The following is a 19,249-nucleotide window of genomic DNA, read 5'->3' as shown; positions in this document are numbered from 1 at the left end:
TTCGTCAACAGTTAGCATGTTCTCATCAATAGCATTTTTATTCTCATGAGTGAGGTCATTTCACTTGACTTTGGATGGTGATTTTTTCAGATGGACCACCAACCACCATAGGGGTTTATTAGGAATTTCCATATAGTTCCCACGAGAACCAGCGATATAACAGACCCCTCCAGTAGAGGCCACGTGTACTGGAGCTAGAACTAAATACAACTGGGTTCACCCAGGTACCCAGAGGACATTGTTTGAGACTCACTTCATAGAGTCATCCACCCATTGGCATGATAGATTTCAACTTGAGTTATGGTTGCATTTCATAAGATGTCACAACACCACCGAGTGTACATGTATAAAGAAATAGTTTAGAATGTTGTTGTGTAAGGGCATGTAATTTGTGTAGTGTTGTGTAATGTATGTGTATGGTGTAAAGTGTTCTGCAGCTCAGTGTGTAGTGGAAAGAAAAGCTGCAGAGACTAGACTTGTGGGGACATGAACCCCAAAAGTCTTAAAGCTAGGTACTTAAAGTTAAGGTCAGGAGTAAATGTATTGGTTATAAAGTAGTTATTTTATTATTGTGTTCTGTGTTTTGTTTTATAAATATTATTAAAGTAGTATCATACCCATTTTCAACTGCTATGTTTTATGATGTTTATTTTGTTATTTAACTTTTCTCTGTTATTATATGTGTACTTAATTATTTTCTTTTTATAAGTATCCGATTGTATCATATTTGTATAAATATTCATTTTACAAGACCAAGGATGATTTAGTTTTTTAATAATTCTTATATTATTTTTGGATGTAGGTTTTCTATACACTGATGTTTCAATTTTCTTGTCCTTGTTCGTTTCGATATTGACATCTAAATAATTCAACATTCTATTATTATGTATTTCAAATGTGAATTTAAAACTTTCATTATAAGAATTTAATTTGTTTAATATTATTAGATGTTCACTGTTTATTACTGGGTTATATATAATGAAAAAAAATATCAACATACCATGTCCATATTAAAACTTTATACAACGGAATGAGTACTCTCAAAATTCGTAAATATATTTCTGACATAATAACACTTTGACATGTAACACTGTCTAATTGAAACTAGCATTCTTGTTCATTTTCTTCTGATAGTGCAATAAGATGTTGTGGTTATCATGATAAACTTCACCATTTACAATATATCAAAACATAAAAACCTATTTCACTACAATAGGGGTTTGAACCTTTCCACATTCAGCTTTTTTGATCATTCACACTGCTCCATGGTTGTAAAATCAAGGCTTGTAAGCCATGTAATTCACAATCCAATACATTAACGACGTACTAGAATTATAAATTGGCTGAGAGATCTCTAGAATCAAAGTAGAACTAAACAATGTAATGAAAGCATGAAAACTTTAATTACCCATTTCGTTTCATAAACCGATTGAATTGAATAAAAAGATATTCATTAGAAGAAATTTTAAGTAAGTGAAAATACATAGTTTTAAAATAATAATTTTTACAACCAATTATAAAAATTATACTATAAAAAAAATTATGTTCAGTTTTAATTAAGAAATGACTATTTTAAAAATGCTTTGTGAGGTTCCATCAACTTAGCACAATTTTGGATGACTTGATGAGTTATTAGTGATGTCCTTCCTACTTCTGTTTAAAGTTCATTGGAAGTATAAGGAATTTAGATAATTTGATAATAAACAATTTTTTTAACAAACAAATGAAATTTGTTATGAAATTTTATATTTTAGCTGCTAGTCTTCTCAAAGCTTCAAGAATATCAGAGAACAAACCTCATGCCCTTAAAGTTAATTTAATTTGTGTTGTGTGTGTGTTTATATATTTTTTATTGATTTTTAATGTTGTGTAGATATTATTCTATTGTATTTTAAAATTAATAACTCGAATACCATTTTGTTGTTTCATTTTTCTAAGGGTGAGTTGATTTTGTTCTGTTTTCTATACTCCTCTATTTTCTTTTTGCTATCAATGGCTCTTTCTTCCACTGAAGCCAGTGTGCAGCTACTTCTTTATTGGAAGCTCAGTCGAGTACCTACTCTTCCTGTGGGATTCTCTGTTTCCTATTAAAGAATTGCATAAAAAGCTGAAGTAGTAGCTGAGTTCCATATTGTTTAAACTGGGGCCCACCTGCTACTCTTAAAATCGATTTATTTACTCAATATACCAAATTACCTATTTTAAATTATTTTAATTGTTTGATTAATGGTTTTTTTTCTAATTGTATTAATTTTTGTTTCAGTTATTTGGTTTAATCTCATCAATGTTATTATTTTGTACTGTTCGTCATAAAAGAACTTCACACACATATAAGTCATATGACCATAATTCCTGACTAAATGATGAACTGCAGCCTGTTATTTGTGGACATTACACTCACAGATATCATGCAAGATAGTGAAAATATGTAAGAGAGATACTATTGTTGAACTGGAGTACGATCAATTTTATTTTTACTTAACATTTGATGGCGTTAATCTGTTATCTTTTTGTATATGTATATTTTATTTTTCTATAATTTCCATTTTCTTCTAGTCAAAATAAAATCATCTGATTTTTATGTTGTTAACTAATTATAATTGAAATATGTATTTATAATAAAACATAATTGTTTTATTACAGATAAAATCGGTAAAATGAAATTTGTCATGATTAAAAATAATACTTGTGTAGAAATAAAATATTGATGCATTTCTAATTTAAAATTTAATATGTTAGACTTTTTTTGGAATAACAACTGATGGAAAAAATTAGGTAATAATAATAATGAATAATTTTAATATTTTACTATCATTAAAAGAGGATACATGGTAAAAACTTTGCAGAAAGTGCTTACCCTTTATTATGTACTATTACCTCTATTGATTATAACTTATGGGTAAATCATTACAATAGAACTGAACTAAGTGTGATCAGTGTAATTGTTAGGATAAATAAAATTTGGGTATTCAAATTAAAAAAAAAAAAAATTGTTAATATGAAATAATTCAGTGAGATATTTTCACATTGTGTTACATTTGTAATGTAAAATGCAGTAAAACGATAAAAATTCTGTATACATACATACATATATATATACTTTTATTTATTTTATTTTATATATATATATATGTGTGTATACACAGTAAAACCGCGATAATATGAAACTCGTTAATTCGAAGAAATATTCATCCCCGTCAATTTTGTATACCATGTAACCTTGTCATTCGAGAAAAAATATTCGTTAAATTATTTATTTCCATTTATTCCATTTTTTTTTTTAAGTTTAATTTACTCAAAAGCTTTTGCAGTTTGGTCATTAAAGTGACGCCATTCTTTTATCGGTTACATTTCTTGTTAATGATATCATCTTGGCGATTCATAAGTATGCCTAACTAAACCCTAAATATATAAGTATACAGAGAGTTTCATAATGTTCATAGGAGTTACAAAAATTCAGTACAAAAAAGTATTTCACTTACCTAACTGAAAGATGTACGAGGTGATGGAGGGACTCAAACAGTTTTTGGTAAAATCTATAAATGTTCAATATGTGTTCCTCTGCTGAGACGGCACACATCAACACGAAAGTCTTAGCTTTTGCCAAACTCGTTCTACATGTCATTTTCGATAGAGTTGATTGCATTGATTATGCGATCATGTAGCTCAGCGATATCGTGCGGCAATGGTGGGATAAATCCCTATCTTTCACGTAAGCCCGGAGAAAGAAAACACAGGGCGTGAGGTCTGGTGATCTTGGTGGCCACAGCATAATGTATTGATCTTCTTCAGACGCACGTCATATCCAGCGCCGAGGTAATGTTGTGTTAAGGTACTGTCGAACCTCGTTATGAAGACGGGCAGGACAACCATCTTGCTGGAAAATGAAGTCGTTGAGTAGCTGAGGCATAAGCCATAATTGTAACATATCCAGGTATATCGTGCCGGTTACTGTCGTTTCCATAAAAAAATGAACAGCCTATACACTGCCTTACGAGAGATCGCACAAAAGACGTTTACTTTCGGAGAATCCCGAATGTGTTCCACATAAGCGTGTGGGTTTTCAGTTCCCCAAACTCGCACGTTATGACGGTTTACTTTGCCGCTAATGTGGAAAGTAGCTTCATCGCTGAAGATTATCTTGTTTAGAAAATCTTCATTTAACACCTTTTCCTGTAACTGTAAACAGAAATCGAGCCTACGTGTTTTATCTCCATCAGAAAGACGCTGGATTAATTGAAGACGGTACGGTTTGCATAATAAACGTTTACAAAGAACTCTCCACACTGTTGTTTTCGGAATTCCTAATTCTCTGCCTGCAACTGAAGTCGATTTTGACGGGCTTCGAATGAAACTTGCACGCACACGTTCAACATTGACTTCTGAGGTTGATGGACGACCGGTTGATTTTCGCTTGCACAAACAACCGGTTTCACTGAATTGTTTATACCATGCTCGAATTGAATTGTCACTTGGTGGCTCCTTATGAAATTTCAACCGAAACGCACGTTGCACAGAAATTACTGACTTTGACAAGTGAAATTCTAACGCACAAATCGACTTCTCGCTTCCCGTGGCAGCCATTTTCTCTACTGTTGACGCCTAGCGAGCAAATGGTTTACTAACTATAAGCCTAGTATATGTGGAAAATAATTATTTGAATTACTCTTTCGTACAGTACTTGTTTTATTCTTATGAGTGAAATGGTTTTCTGTTAATGAATTTTCGAAACTCCGAAGAACATTATGAAACGCTCTGTATTTATGCCTATGTATATTTATGGCCTTCGCCTGTACTATATTTGAGTTTGATAGATGCGTGAAAGACGCATCTATTTTCAGTATAATCTTTGTTTACTGTTTCTTATTTGTTTAACAGTGTTTCACTGTTTGTTTTTTCACGATTTGTTAATGGACATGTCAATCAACCTAAAATACCAAACTCTAACTTAGAGAGAATGATCGACGTCTGATGTAGCAAAATAATATGGAATCTCTTTATCGACATTGTCCACCTATTTAAAAAATAAGGAAACGATTATGTAAGGTTACTGTAGTGGAAATGAATCGAAGAAATGACAAAGGAGGCCTGAATTTCTGGATATTAATCAGTGCGTAATGAAGTGATTTACAATAGTAAGAAGCCGCGCGATACATCGTTAAGTGATCCAGTTATTAGGTCTAAAGCCAAAGAATTTGCTAAACTGATAGGAAACGAAAAATTTAAAACCAGTGCTAGGTGGCTTGAAAGATTTATTGAAGGAATGGAATTTCTTTTTAACGAATTTGAGGAGAAAGTGCATCCGTAGTTTAACAGGATTTTGATCAGTGGAAAGGTAAACTTCCTCAGCTGCTTAAATGATATAGCCATTATGATTTCAACGTAGACGAATTAGGGTTGTTTTATAAATGTACTTCTGACAACTTTCTGACACTTTGGAAGGAGATCCAGGCGTCAGCGGAAAACTCAGCAAATAACGAGTTATCATTTTAGTCGGTGCGAACTTGGACGGTACAGAAAAGCTTCCTCTTCTAATGATTAGCAAATATGCGCGGCCGTGCTGTTTTAAAAATCGTTACCAGTTGAGTTTACTGCAAATCGAAAAGCGTGGATGACAGCGAACTGCTTTGAAAATTGGGTTCAAAAACTGCATAAAATATTTATTTTGCAGAAAAAAAGTCATTTTATTCATTGACAGCTGCTCTGCACACATATATTTTACTAACTTAAATGCAATTAAACTTCAATTTTGTCCACCTATTATGACTTATGTATGTCAACCGATGAACCAAGATGCTATAAGAAATTTGAGACATTAGTAAACTCTAAGTAAATAAGAAAACAAAATCGATTCAAACAAGAGTACAGCTATTAATTTGTTAGATGCAAATCGAGTGGTATTAACTGCATGGGAACAAATAATACCTGAAATTGTTTCAAACGTTTTTAAGAAAGCTGGATTCAATGCAGAAAGAGATGTAAGTAACGTTTGTGAAGAGAATGTAGTGAAAATAATAGTAAAAGTGAAACTGAAAATTGGAATGAACTTGCTAGCATACTCTTTGCTACCTTTGTGAGTGTGGACAACATCATCGTTAGCAGTGAAATAGGTAAAGAAATCGTAGTCTAAGTAAGAAACGAGGAAAGGTTAGTAGGCGATGAAGACAACAACGTAGAGGAAGAATAGCCGCCACTGCCTAACAGTAAAGAAGCGTTGGATACATTCACATCCCACGTACAAGCATAAAGCAAAAAAAGAAAGAAAAAACTGTTAAGGAAATTAGAATCGTATTTTGAAGGCCAAGTAAATAAGGACCCAAAAATATTTGGTTGTCTTAATAAGTTAGAACCAAGTGTAGTGAAAATTCAAAATAAACAGAAAAGACAAGTTAAAATTACGGCATACTTTTGTACACGCTTATAAGTTACCACTGCAAGTAATAAAAACACGTAGTATGTAATGAATTTATTACCATTAAACTTGATGATCTTTAAAGTTCTATTATTTTTTTCCCAACTAAGTATATAAACCCACTCGCCCTGCAAAAAGGAAGGCTATTTCATCTACGCATTACTTAAAAGAAGGAATACAAAACATGAAAGTTAGGTTAGGTTGGTGATAGGGATTTTGGTGTACTAGTTAATTAAATTTTTTTTATAGTCCCTTGGGTTTCGAATTATTGAGGTTTCACTCTATGCATATATATATATATATACACACACACACATACAGAATTTTTATAATGCAAATTAATCCAATGTTATTTAATAAAAGGTTACTTAATTTAGACAAATTTATACCTGTACAATTAGTGAATATCTTGTATTTAATATGTCCTTTATTCGTAAATACTTAAGATACATGATTTGCAATTGATTCAATAAGTGCACTACTCATTTTTTTTAATTTCTTCATTAAGTATTCCCCATTTTTTATTATACTAAACGACATATTCACTAGATTTGGACTTGTAAATATTCTTCAACTAAAACACCATACCAATATTATTGTTGTAATGAGGTTAATTTTTGTAGTAAATTCATTTTTGAGAGGTGTTTTCTGGCTATTGCCCAAAGATTTTCAATAGGGTTTAAGTCTGGATGTTTCCTAGCCAGGGAGCACTTTTTTTCTTTGAAAAGTTTGGCCACTTTTTGGGAGCATGGCATGATGCCAAATCTTGTTTGAACACTCTGTTACCTTGTGGGAATTAGTTTTGAAGTTGTGTCATAACCCTTTCCTTCAAAATTTTGATATATCCATCACTTTTCAAAATACAATCTACTGGAAGTAATAAACAAGGGTCTTCATACGTGAAGCAGCCCCAAAACATTCTTTTCTGGGGATGTTAACTGATGTATTTTCATCCGATGCATTTCTAATATATAGGAACCCTTTGCACCTGAACATAAAAATGTGAATTGTCGGAAAAACGTAACATTTTTCCACTCTTTTGTTCAGTTAGTACAAGTTTTGGCCTTCAAGAGCTTTTTTTTTTTACAAATTGCTGGTGTTAAAGGCTGCTTTTCAGCTGGCCAACGAGTTTTCCCCTAGCTGCAAGAAGTCCGCATCTAACAGTTGTCACATATAAATCTGTTCCACTGGTTGCTAATTCTCATTAATAAGCGATCCTGTGTTAGAGTAGTTCTTCATTTACTGCCACAATTACCTTTCCTTTGAGATGAAAAGGAATTTTTTTAAAGATTGTTTTAAAATATCATTCACTGTCTCTAGTCCAACACCAATCATAAGCTATTTGTTGTTGTGTCATATGATATGCTCAGAAAGAGAAAGAATCTTCAAATGCTTTCTTGGAGTTATGTCCATTATTACATATTCAAGATATAAAACAAAAAAAATATGAAAATATAATTTTGTAATAGAAAATTAAATAATCTTTCAAGAAACACTATTTATAACATGAAAATTGCAAAATAACCAAAGAACAGTAATATCGCAGATATACAGTTTAAAGAATGGGTGTGGTCAAGCAGTGCAGACACAACAAAGAAGTAAGCAAAAGATTCCCTGTGTTCAGAATAATTTGCATGCTATATATATATATATATAAAATATGTTGGGAGTGATTCATAATCAACTCCCAGCAAAACTTATTTAGATAAATTGATGAAAATTTGACATGTTCTTCGTAGGGTGAAAATGCACACTATGAAAGGATTTTCTGAAATTCCAAATTTAAAGGGTTAAAATGGAGAAATAATGAAATTTACTTTTTTTGAATTTTTAGGTAACAAATGAAAATATCAACTTTATGTTTAGTGTGTAATTTTTATGTGAATATCCAAAAGCCAATTTCTAGATTTTTGAAATCCTGAGTTTAGAAAGGGTTAAAATGGATTTTGAATTTTTTCTGAAACCCAACTATTTTTTGAATTTCTTGGAAAAATTTGAACATATCATTTTGATTTTTGGTGTATTTAATCTTAATGTGAATATCCATAAACTATGGATTAATCTTAATGTGAATATCCGATTTCTAAATTTTTTGAAATTCGACTTTGAAAGTGGTGAAGAAAGTTAAAAAAATTTTCAACAATGATTGCAAGTATTCCCCATTTTTTATTATACTAAACAACATATTCACTAGATTTGGACTTGTAAATGTTCTTCAGATAAATATTTAAAACCATTTTTTTGAATTTAGTTTAAGGGGGTTGTGATTGTGAACAGTGCAGCAGCTCAACCAACACAGCCCGTGCCACTGTTACTGTATGTGCAATGTGACTGGCTGCACTTGCCTCTAGTTACTTGACTAAAAAACACAAAATTGACCCCAGTGGGAAATGTTAGTAACCATATAGTGCAGGTGAAGCCATGATATGTATTCTAATGTATAAGTGGTATTTAATTTCATTAGTTGAAAATTTTTTTCTTTATAACACTGCACTAAATTATTATACAGTCTATTGTCAATAAAGGTTCCCATAGACCTCTGTGGAGTATTTAGAGAAATAGTGGAATAATTCACAATAGCCTGCATACATGGCAGTTTATATTCGTAATTAGACCAGCCATCTGTCTTGTGCTGAGAATTGCTATGATTCTGAGAACTTGCAGCAATTAAATTGCTGCAGATTTATTTTATTGTTTACAGTATTTATTTCTGCAGATATTTTCAGTACTTAAAAGCCTTGTTTTTAAAAATAAAATATCTTTGCTTGTACAAAAGTAGATAGTGAGTATGTAAATACTCATAATTTTTATATGATTTTTATTTAATTTTATATGATCAGTTGCATGAGGATTGCAAAAGTATAAGGAAAAAAGGCCATGTTCTAATGTTATTTATGATTAATTTAAAATTTCATCAAAACACACACTTTTTATCCTATATCCTTTCTTTGCATTGTCATCAAGATATGAAAAACTACATTTTCATTTCTCTCTAGATTAATATATCGTCTTACTTGTATTTATTATGTAACAAAAAAAATTAGTACAGTAAAATCTGAGTTAATGGAATTTCACAGGACTGAGAATATTTTTCATTGTGAACAGGATTCTGGTGAATACAGGGATGAACTAGTGGACTATACAATTAAAAATAAATAAAATGGTTGTGTGCTTACCAGAACCCCATTTCATTTTCAGCAGTGCACTGTACTGTAGTTTGTTAGCGAATTTGTAAGCACAAAATGTCTATCTTTGTTAGAATGTACAGAACAGTGTACTGGATTGTTGAACAATTTTCGTATTTTAATTTAAAAAATCCTAAATTTAGGTACTGATGATTTTGATGAATAATGAATTTCAGTACCTTAAACTAATACACTTTAATAAGTAAACATAATTTAAATTAAATTAAATGTACTTTATTACTGTTCATTGTTCTAATTTAGTCCTTATTATAATAAAAAAAAATTGGTTAATTTTTTACTGAACTTTTATTTTCAGCTGCTCTGTTTTCTGTCAACATTCTGGTTTTTGAAATTATGCTAAACAACTCTGAATCATTTGCTGTAAGTGAAAATTCCTGAAGGTCTAATAGGTTGGATAATGTTGCACTGTATGATCTAGTGTTTGTATAGTTTGTTACTGTTACAGTCATCATCAGAATAGCTTTTGTCTTTGTCAGTTTTCTGTCGGTGGTGGTCAGTTTAAATTCATCTATATTCTCTATGTTAGCCTTGGTCTCTAATAAGTTGTTCATTTTAATAAAATCTTCAGCAGTTATATATTCATAAGTCACCCTGTTCAGTTCTTCCTGCAAGTCATCAAATGTCATAAGTTCCGTTTTTGTAGCCATGTGCAATTGAAAGTTTGTTTTTTGGCAGCAGTGTTGAACTGTCTCTGCCGATACATATTTAAAAGCTTCAGACAGCCAAATTATAGCGTCGAGCACTGATATAGATTTAGTCAGTTGAGTAGTTGATCATACTGTTTCAGTAGTTGCTAACAGAGATTTCATTAAATCTCATTAATCTACGGTAGTGTAATTTGAGACATTTAATTACATCCTGATCCATAGGCTGGGTAACACTTGTTATATTTGATGGGAACCAAGCTAATTTAACATGGCTTAATGCAATATCCAGATGACATTTGCATTAGCTTAAAAGAGAAAAACGTGTTTATTTAGCTCTTTATTAATGTTTTTAAAACACCTCAGCTTATCAGCCTTTCCCATAATGAGCAGTTTTTCCAGTTCTCCTGTCATAAAACTGTCAACCTGTCCTTGGAACGGAATCTTTCCTTTCCCTCATGTACAACATCCTCCTTTCAAGCAGAGTCTTAATCAGTAGTACACGATAAAAACGTCTGGTTTCGTTCCGTTTGCAATATTTCTAGGTTTGTAATTTTCAGTCAGGTAGCAAGTTTTGTTTTCCAGTCAGTTACTGTCTCGTCACACACATCTACAGCCTCACCACATACTTCTTTAAACACAATTTGATGCTGCTTTTTAAAACTTTTCAGCCAACCATTTGAAGCACTAAAATTGGTACTACCTAATTTCTCTGCAATTTCCTTTGCTATACAATTACTTCTGAAATCGTAACTTTCTTGCCTTCACACTCACAAACCACTCCCAAACAATTAGTAGTTACTTTTATACGGATTTGAATACTAGATCGTGGATACCAGTGTTCTTTGGTGGTTGGGATTCAATTAACCACACATCTTGGAAATGGTCGACCTTAGACTGTACAAGACTACACTTCATTTACACTCATACATATCATCCTCTGAAATAACACCTAATTGTGATTCCCGGAGACTAAACAAGATAAAAGTAGCCAAAACAATGATGACTGTGTGCTGTCACTTGTGCAAGGTTTTAACACTCTCTGTCTGTTTTTCATTGCCTATTACTATTGACGACGAGTTACTGAAAATGTAAATATTTATGTAGTGTTCAATGCAAATTTATCAGTTACAACTCTGTGACATGACTAATTTTTATTTTTGTTTATGCAGGGTAATTTTTAACGTAGCGTAGTACAGTATACTGTATACATGTATAGTACTGTACAGTATATGTATTTTATTTTATATCATGGGAAATTTAGTACTGTACTTTATGTACAGCATTAAATGGGTATACGTATTGTTTTGCATAAATTACAGTACTCTACACGGTTCTCAAAAAAACAGTTCCGTTAACTTGTGAGATTTTTTCCATTTCTGCATGTCAGGTTCCATTATTTGAGGGAAAATTAACATCATATCTTTGGTAAAATTCACGAGACCAGGGAAATTTTTCATTGTAGACAGGATTCCATTAACTCAGGTTTTACTGTAATTATAAATGAACCATTTCTGTTAACTATTTCACTTTTTTTTTAATTTAAATTTTAATAAGTAAATAGTGTTAATGTAGATAATGTGATGTAGTAATTAATATAAAAATTGAATCTAATATGTACATAAATAACATCCTACCTTAAAACAGCCTACCTTTTGTAGTAAACATGTAAAATAGTAGTATTTGTACTTGTATCTTAATGTATTTCAAGGAAAATAATAGAAGTGCCTCTTCATCTGACAAGAACATTTTACACAAATTTTGTCACAGTGTTGATGCTTTGGAGTGAATGTGCTCACAGAATTTATTGCTGCAGAAGTTCTAAATTCTTCATTGCCACTATACCTTTGAAAATTTCCCACCACTCTGTGGGAGGTTTAAATCAAATTGGGATGTAGGGCAATTCAAATTTTCAATTTGTTTAGATTTTTAAATTATATTATAAATAATAGCTTTAACTATAGTTGAACAAACATCATTTGCATTTACCAGCATGCTGCTGTGTAATATAAATAATACTCATCAGTGAAGTAAAGGTTTTTTTTTTAAAGAAACTCCTCATTTTCCGTGGTAAGCCAGGCATAAGATGCTGGTCAATCTTGCGAATAGCTTCATTGTTTCCAGAATTTTCTGTGAGTCATATTAGCTTACATTTGATACAATTATGACATGTAACAAATAAAAATAATTTCATTACAGTTTAGTAAAAAAAAAAATTATGAATACTACATATAGTGTATGCACTTAAGGCTGTAAAACCATTTTCTATGAATAATATTTTTAATTTGCATATAAATTAATCTTTCTCATAACTTTTAAATGAATTTCTCAATTGATTGTAAAAAAAATTCTACCATGTAAATGAATGATACAGTTTTGTTTGAAGTATTTTTTTATCTAGCACTGTTTGTATGTAAATTAGTGTTAAGGTTTTTTTTTTGAATTATATTTTGGTTAAATAAATTTAATTATAGATTAAATTTATAAGGTTTATAAGGTTAATGTTAGTAGTTTATATTATTGTTAAAAATCTAAAAAAATAACTAGAAAGATCTTTAGGACAGAAAAAAAATGTTTTCTATTAGTTTGTTTTTGTTATTATGAGATCTATATATTTTTATTTTCTTTAATAAAGAAGAGCATTATTTTATAACACAACAAATAGAATCACCAAGAACCTATTACAAAAAATAAAAATTTATAACTTGATCCATGTCTTAATAAAAATGAGTAAAATAGAAATAGTGAAGTGTAATGGTAGTGTGTTTTCATTTTGCTATATGCAAAGTAATACTATATTATCACTTCACTAACCATAAATTATGAACGAACAGTTTTTATTATTAATGCCAATCTAACATAATTATTTCATACATTTTGGTTTTACTTCCTATTTTTAAACCAAAATCATATGTAATTATTATTTTTATTCAGTAATTAATAAATTAATAAAATTAATAATGCTCAGTAGAAATAATAGACAGTATATAATAGCCCTATTCATTATGTAAACTAACTTCATTATATAAGTACACTCATACTTATGACACGATGTACATACTTATGGCACGATGTGCACAGTCACACATATAACAAGTGGCATGGAGAATATGAGGGTATATTGAATCAAACCTAATCTAAAATGTACTCTGCATAACTTTTGTAAATGTTTTACTTTAGTTTCATGGAAAAATTTTGTAATTGAACATGCAACTAACTGCCCTTTATTTAAAAAAAATTCTGCAAACACATTGTGGGATTGACAATCTCATTACTTAAATGAGATTACCCATCTAGTTAAATTGCCACTCCTTATATAGTGAAATAATTTTAATTTCAAGAAAGAATAAAATTTTAATTTCAAGAACTGAAAATAAAATAATTGATAAAATGCCAGTTTCTTTATTAAATCCTCACAAACACAACTTGTTATCGTAGACCATTTTAAGTCTCGATATATGTGCAAGTACAATTTAATATTATCACAAACGGGGAACTTATTTTTACTAGGTTACAGACATATATTATAATTACTGTCCAATCAATAACTTACTAAGCATTTACTTTGTCATCTGTACACCCAGAAATTTTACACCACAAAAGTAATTATTTAACTGATACTGTTGTACACTATATTTTTCATTTTTATACTGTGCATTCTGTTGTGCATAATGAACACTATGAAAGTATAATTTTACTGAGTAAATCAATAATTTATACTGTCCAGATTATTACAAGCCAAATAAAAACAAATTAATAAATAAAACTTTCAAAAAGCACAAAAAACCATTTAATAATTACACAGTTGCTAAAATAAATATTATTTTAACAGTTGGCTGTTAACGGTTGAAATGTAGATCTAGTATATGATTTTCATGGATAGTCATGAGCATTTATAATTCCTGTTTTACTTTCTTTTTTTTAACAACTATCTGTAACTCAAGTTTCTTTAGATTGATATGTCTGGTTAATTTAGAAATTTATTCCTTTCTAAAATCAGGCTGTGTTTTCAAAATATAAACAAGTTATATCTTAAATTATGAACTTTTCCTCTTTTTTTTTTGCAATTAAGTAACAGTCCATCTAGTTTTAATCTGACCACAAATAATAAGGAATACAAGTTAAAACAAAAAAAAAGTTATAGCTGTAAATTAGTGTATTTAGAATTACATATCAGAATACACATATTTTAATTTATGTTAAACTTTGATTTTGTTTACTTAATATCTACTTTATGTTAAGTGGAATAATGTTAGATTAATTATTTTAAACAAATTGTATTTTATTTATTGCTTATGAGTTTGTGATTTGTTATTTTTTAATGATCATGATTTATTTGTTTGATTTAGTGATGTCAGGTTGCTTAAGGAGAAATAAGATATAATATGTAGCATCCTGTGAAGTGCTAAAATGTATAACATTAAGTAATTTTATCTAAGCTGTTTATTATAAATGTTAATCTGATTTTGTATTTGTTTTAATTTACTTCTGATGACATCTTAAATAATTAAAATTTTTGATGTAATATTTAATTGTTACATACAGGTGGAGCATGAAATGATCCAACATTTAGTTTTGTTAAAAAATATTTATTTGAATTGCAGTACAGAAAAGTAAAATACATGTCTTACTATATACCTGGACTTTATTTTACTTTATTTTACTATATACCTGGACATTATGTTCTGCTTATCATATGTTCAGTATGTCCACCATCATCTCTAGCAACTTCTACCCACGAACTCCTATGTTGTTAATAATTCTACAACACATATCCTCTGTTATCTCATTGCATGCCTCAACGATCAGCACTTGCAGTACCATCTCTGTACAAGGATGTTTAGGGAAAATTTTTCCTTTAGAAATTCCAGAAGAAAATAATCACATGGATTCAAATTAGGACTGACTGTTCAGAGGCCTGTTCTCTCCACACGCAAAATGATTAGGAAACTTTTAACGCAAATGAAATGACATTTGCTTTAAAAGTTTCGTGCAGAAAGTCTTAAACAATATCAGCTGTGAGTGTTCTGGCTCCATCCTGCATTAATCGCATGTTTTCTAATTGAAACCCTTTTGCAAGAAACTGAGGAAAAAAATTATTATGCAGCATGTTTAGATAACATTCATTGTTCACTGTCTGTTCAAAAAAGAATCACCATATTACCCCATGACTTGAGCTAGCGACCCATACCACAATTCTTGGAGCATGATGCACCATTTCATGAAGCATGTATAGATTTTCAGAAGCCCATGGGTTTAATTAAATTAAATGGGCTTAATTAATTAAAAACCCATAGATGAAAATGTGCCTCACCTGAAAACCAAACATTGTTCAGTAATACTTCTTAGTTCTCAGCCCAATCAGTTAATGCCGTTCTTTGATGTTTGTTCTTAACTGTTAATTTAGGCAACACTAATTTTGTATGGATACAAATGCAAATTAGTTTTTAAAATCTCCTGCACAGATCGCCTAGAAATCCTAGGTTGTACTGCTGCTTTTCTTGTTAATTTGCCCGGGCTCCTCAGCAACGCTGCTCTGACAGCTTCGACATTCTGTAAACGCCTACCTTCGGCAGGCTGTTCACACTTACTCTCAAATACTGAACTAACACTACTAAATCTTTCATAAAGTCTATATATTGTTTTAAATGAAGGTGACCACCAAGTTTGAAAATGTGCATGCACAAAACCATCTTTGTTTCATTAAAAACAACAGTCTTTATGCGCTGTTCAACATTTGGTCTTCTTTTGTCAGCCATCTTGGAAAAATACATAAACAGCTCACTCAGAAAGAGAAGAAACTAATATTCTTGAACTGCTGTCACTTCTGCCAACACAAAACTCATTAATAATTGCAATTAATTTTAATAAAAAGTTACATGATCCCAAATCTAATAAATATGTTAAATGTTCCAATGTAGAATGTTGGCCAAAATCTCCTTTATAGAAAGTGTTGTGTAGCAGGCCTATTGTCCTAATGAAGAATAAAAACATTTTTCACAGTTTTGATAGTTTTTTTTTTTGGTTGTCTTTGAGCATTGCCAAAAATTCTTTGTAATAATTCTGATTCACTGTTGTACCTTCTGAACCCATTCTTTCAAAATTATAATTTTGACGTCAGGAACGTAATGAGTAAATCTTTGAATTTGTACACTTGTTTGATGAGTTTTTTCTTTCTTGGTGATATAATGTTTCCAGTGTATTTACTGATGTTTCATCTCAGGATTGTATTGAAAGATTCAAGTTTTGTTATGAGTGAACATTTTTTAAAAAGGTTCGATGTCAGTGTCAAGTTGGCACAAATTTCCCTGCAACATTCTTTTTGTTCAGGTATGAGAATCCTAGGAACCATCTTGGTACATATATTTCATATAAAGATTCTCACACAAAATTTTCCACGCCACGTCTTTGTCATTGTTCATGGGTTTTAGCTATTGTATGGACAGCAAGTTGAGGTCCTTGAACAATCTCACTAATTTTGTCTACATTTTCTTCTATTTTTTAAGTGGAAGGGCCAGGATGTTCATTATCTTCCATATTCTGTTCTCACACACACAACCTTCACTGACTCTTCTGTGCCATTGAAACACATTTACAGAAAACATGCAGTCTTTCCTGTTAGTTTTTGTAAGCATTTGAAAACATTCTAGCAGTGACTTATTCAATTTTTATGAAAAATTCAAATAGATACCTTGTCCAGTTTTTTAAACATACCATAATTATCACAACAGAAAACTCAACTGCACAAAACAGTGACTTAAAATTAACTGAACATCTGAGTGTATTTATGTTTGCATGCAGGTTCAAACATGCCAAAGAGTTCACAATCAGTTTTGCTTTCTTTAAGAGCAAAACACAGTACTGTTTTTAATAGGAGCACTTCATATGAATTTGAAACTTCCCAAGGCCTTATAGTTTCTTTTATATTACTTTTTTTTTAAAAACTAAGTGTATTTTAATTTTTTTATTTATTTGTATAATAATTTAGTTGTTTATTGTTATAATACATATGTGTATACACTGCTACATATAAAATGTTATAATTATAATTACATTTTTCATATAAATGTGAATTTCTCTAAGATGTGATTAAATTTAAGTTATAATAACTTATAAAAAACTGTTTTGTTGTATTACTGTAACAATTCTTAATGAAATTAATTAATAGTAAAATAGTAATTGAAAAGGCTACTCTAGTTTGAAGAATTTTTTTATAAAAAAATAATCAAATATAAAAATTATTAAATTTTATTTTCCCTTAATGAAAATTGCAGTATTTATTACTCATAATTATTTTTAATAAAAACAAATAGAAAATTTAATCTTTTATTTTATTGTTGATATTACTTGACTTTTATTGTTGAACTTGACTACAAACTGTTAGCTTACAACTTCAGGTTAGTTAACCCTTAAGTGAGGGATTGAACTTAAGGTATTTCATATGTTTATAACAGATTAACCAGAGAAATATCAATCTAACATTTTATCTTGAAGTCTTGTATTTTTTTAATTTTCATGCCAAAAATAAATACAGTATTTAGATTAATTTACAGCACATAACTTTACATTTAATCAGTCTGAAAAACTGCTAGTATTAGCTGATTCAAATATTACTTCTGTAGTTGCTGTCCTACTGAACATCATAATAACTTATTTGTTTATTCATTGAAATAATAGAACACCAAGACTAAATAACAGAACAGGTAATGTTTGAAATATGTGAGTTTTACAGCATGAAAAAACTAAGTCTGATAGGGATTCAAATGCAGAATCTTCCATATGAAAGCCAGAGATATCACCATTTTGTTACAAAACAATAATTTTTTTTGTGGCAGAACAATAACATATACTATACTAACAATAACACATATACCAACACAGAAAAAAATAATTTATCTAAGTGTCAATTTATTTAATTTTTTGTTTACTGCCTATACGTGTTCTGCTGTTTAAGTAGTATTTTGTATTTCAGAAATTGAGGATTCAACCTACACCTTCCTCAATGGTTCCACTATTTAAACTAATACATTATTCTCAAATAAATTTGCCACTCTGTTACCTCTGTAGCAGAGTGGTAACAGCCCATCTTCCATCTGAAAGGTACTGGATTTAAACTGAAGTAAGACTTGGCATTTTAACTACGCTATAAATATTTCATTTATATTAGCATTCACAATTAATGGATTCATATAGTGAATTAATCACCTGTTAAAAAACTGCTCAGCTCATTACAATAAATTTTTTTGTGATTAAATTAACTCAAAAAAAAAATGAAAGTTAAATGGTAATACTGTATGGTTCATTCTTATGTATAAATAATGCATAACAAACATTATGAACAATTTGTGAGCACTAATAAAACAGCACAACGGCAGTGTTCACAAAACACCGTATTTTAAGTGTCAGTGTTACCTACCATATGAAAAAGTAATTAAGAAAAATAAAATTTTCTACTTAAATTAATCTTTTGTATTAAATAAAAGTAATGTAATTAAAATTATATTTTATTAATAAATTCGTAATATCATTTAGAGTTTTTGTAAATATAAGTGATGTTGATATTTTTGTTAAATTACTTATTTTTTATGCTATTTAATATATTTGTACTTATGGTAATTTTAACATAATTTGTTAAGCTTGTATTACAAATAAATATCTATATATATTTTTGTAAATAACATTCCATGTTTTAATACTATTATTTTGTTTTTTATTGCGATAAAAATTGCATCTGATCCTTTTTCACAAATTACTTACATTAGTTACTTATTATATTATACAATTAGATATTTTAGCCATTATTAAAATATTACATATTTTTTAAACATGGTAATTACAAAAAAAAAATACTAAATCAGTTTTCCAAATATTGATTTTGTAGAACTGCTGACATGTAAGTTAAAAACATAAATTTTTATTCTGATTGGTACATGACAATACATTATATAGATCATGTCAAGAGTGGGTTATATGCTGCTCCATGGATA

General features: G+C 29.9%; 1 protein-coding gene across 3 annotated transcripts in view; it reads left to right on the top strand.

Annotated features, from left to right (window-relative positions):
• LOC142319056 (tetraspanin-9-like) overlaps positions 1–18,963 on the top strand; it is a 126,310-nt gene extending 107,347 nt beyond the window's left edge. For 2 of the 3 annotated variants that reach the window (XM_075355906.1, XM_075355905.1), the window contains exon 7: positions 2,264–18,963. In XM_075355906.1, coding sequence (XP_075212021.1) covers positions 2,264–2,356 — 93 coding nt within the window. In that variant the 3' untranslated portion in view covers positions 2,357–18,963. The remainder of the gene's footprint in view (positions 1–2,263) is intronic. The other variant, XR_012755099.1, reaches the window with a different exon arrangement.
• The last annotated feature ends 286 nt before the right edge of the window (positions 18,964–19,249 follow it).

Source organism: Lycorma delicatula, chromosome 2 (assembly GCF_047948215.1).
Source record: "Lycorma delicatula isolate Av1 chromosome 2, ASM4794821v1, whole genome shotgun sequence".
NCBI classification, from domain to species: Eukaryota; Metazoa; Arthropoda; class Insecta; order Hemiptera; family Fulgoridae; genus Lycorma; species Lycorma delicatula.
Note: the sequence above shows the minus strand (reverse complement) of the source record. Positions and strands in the feature narration are given on the sequence as shown.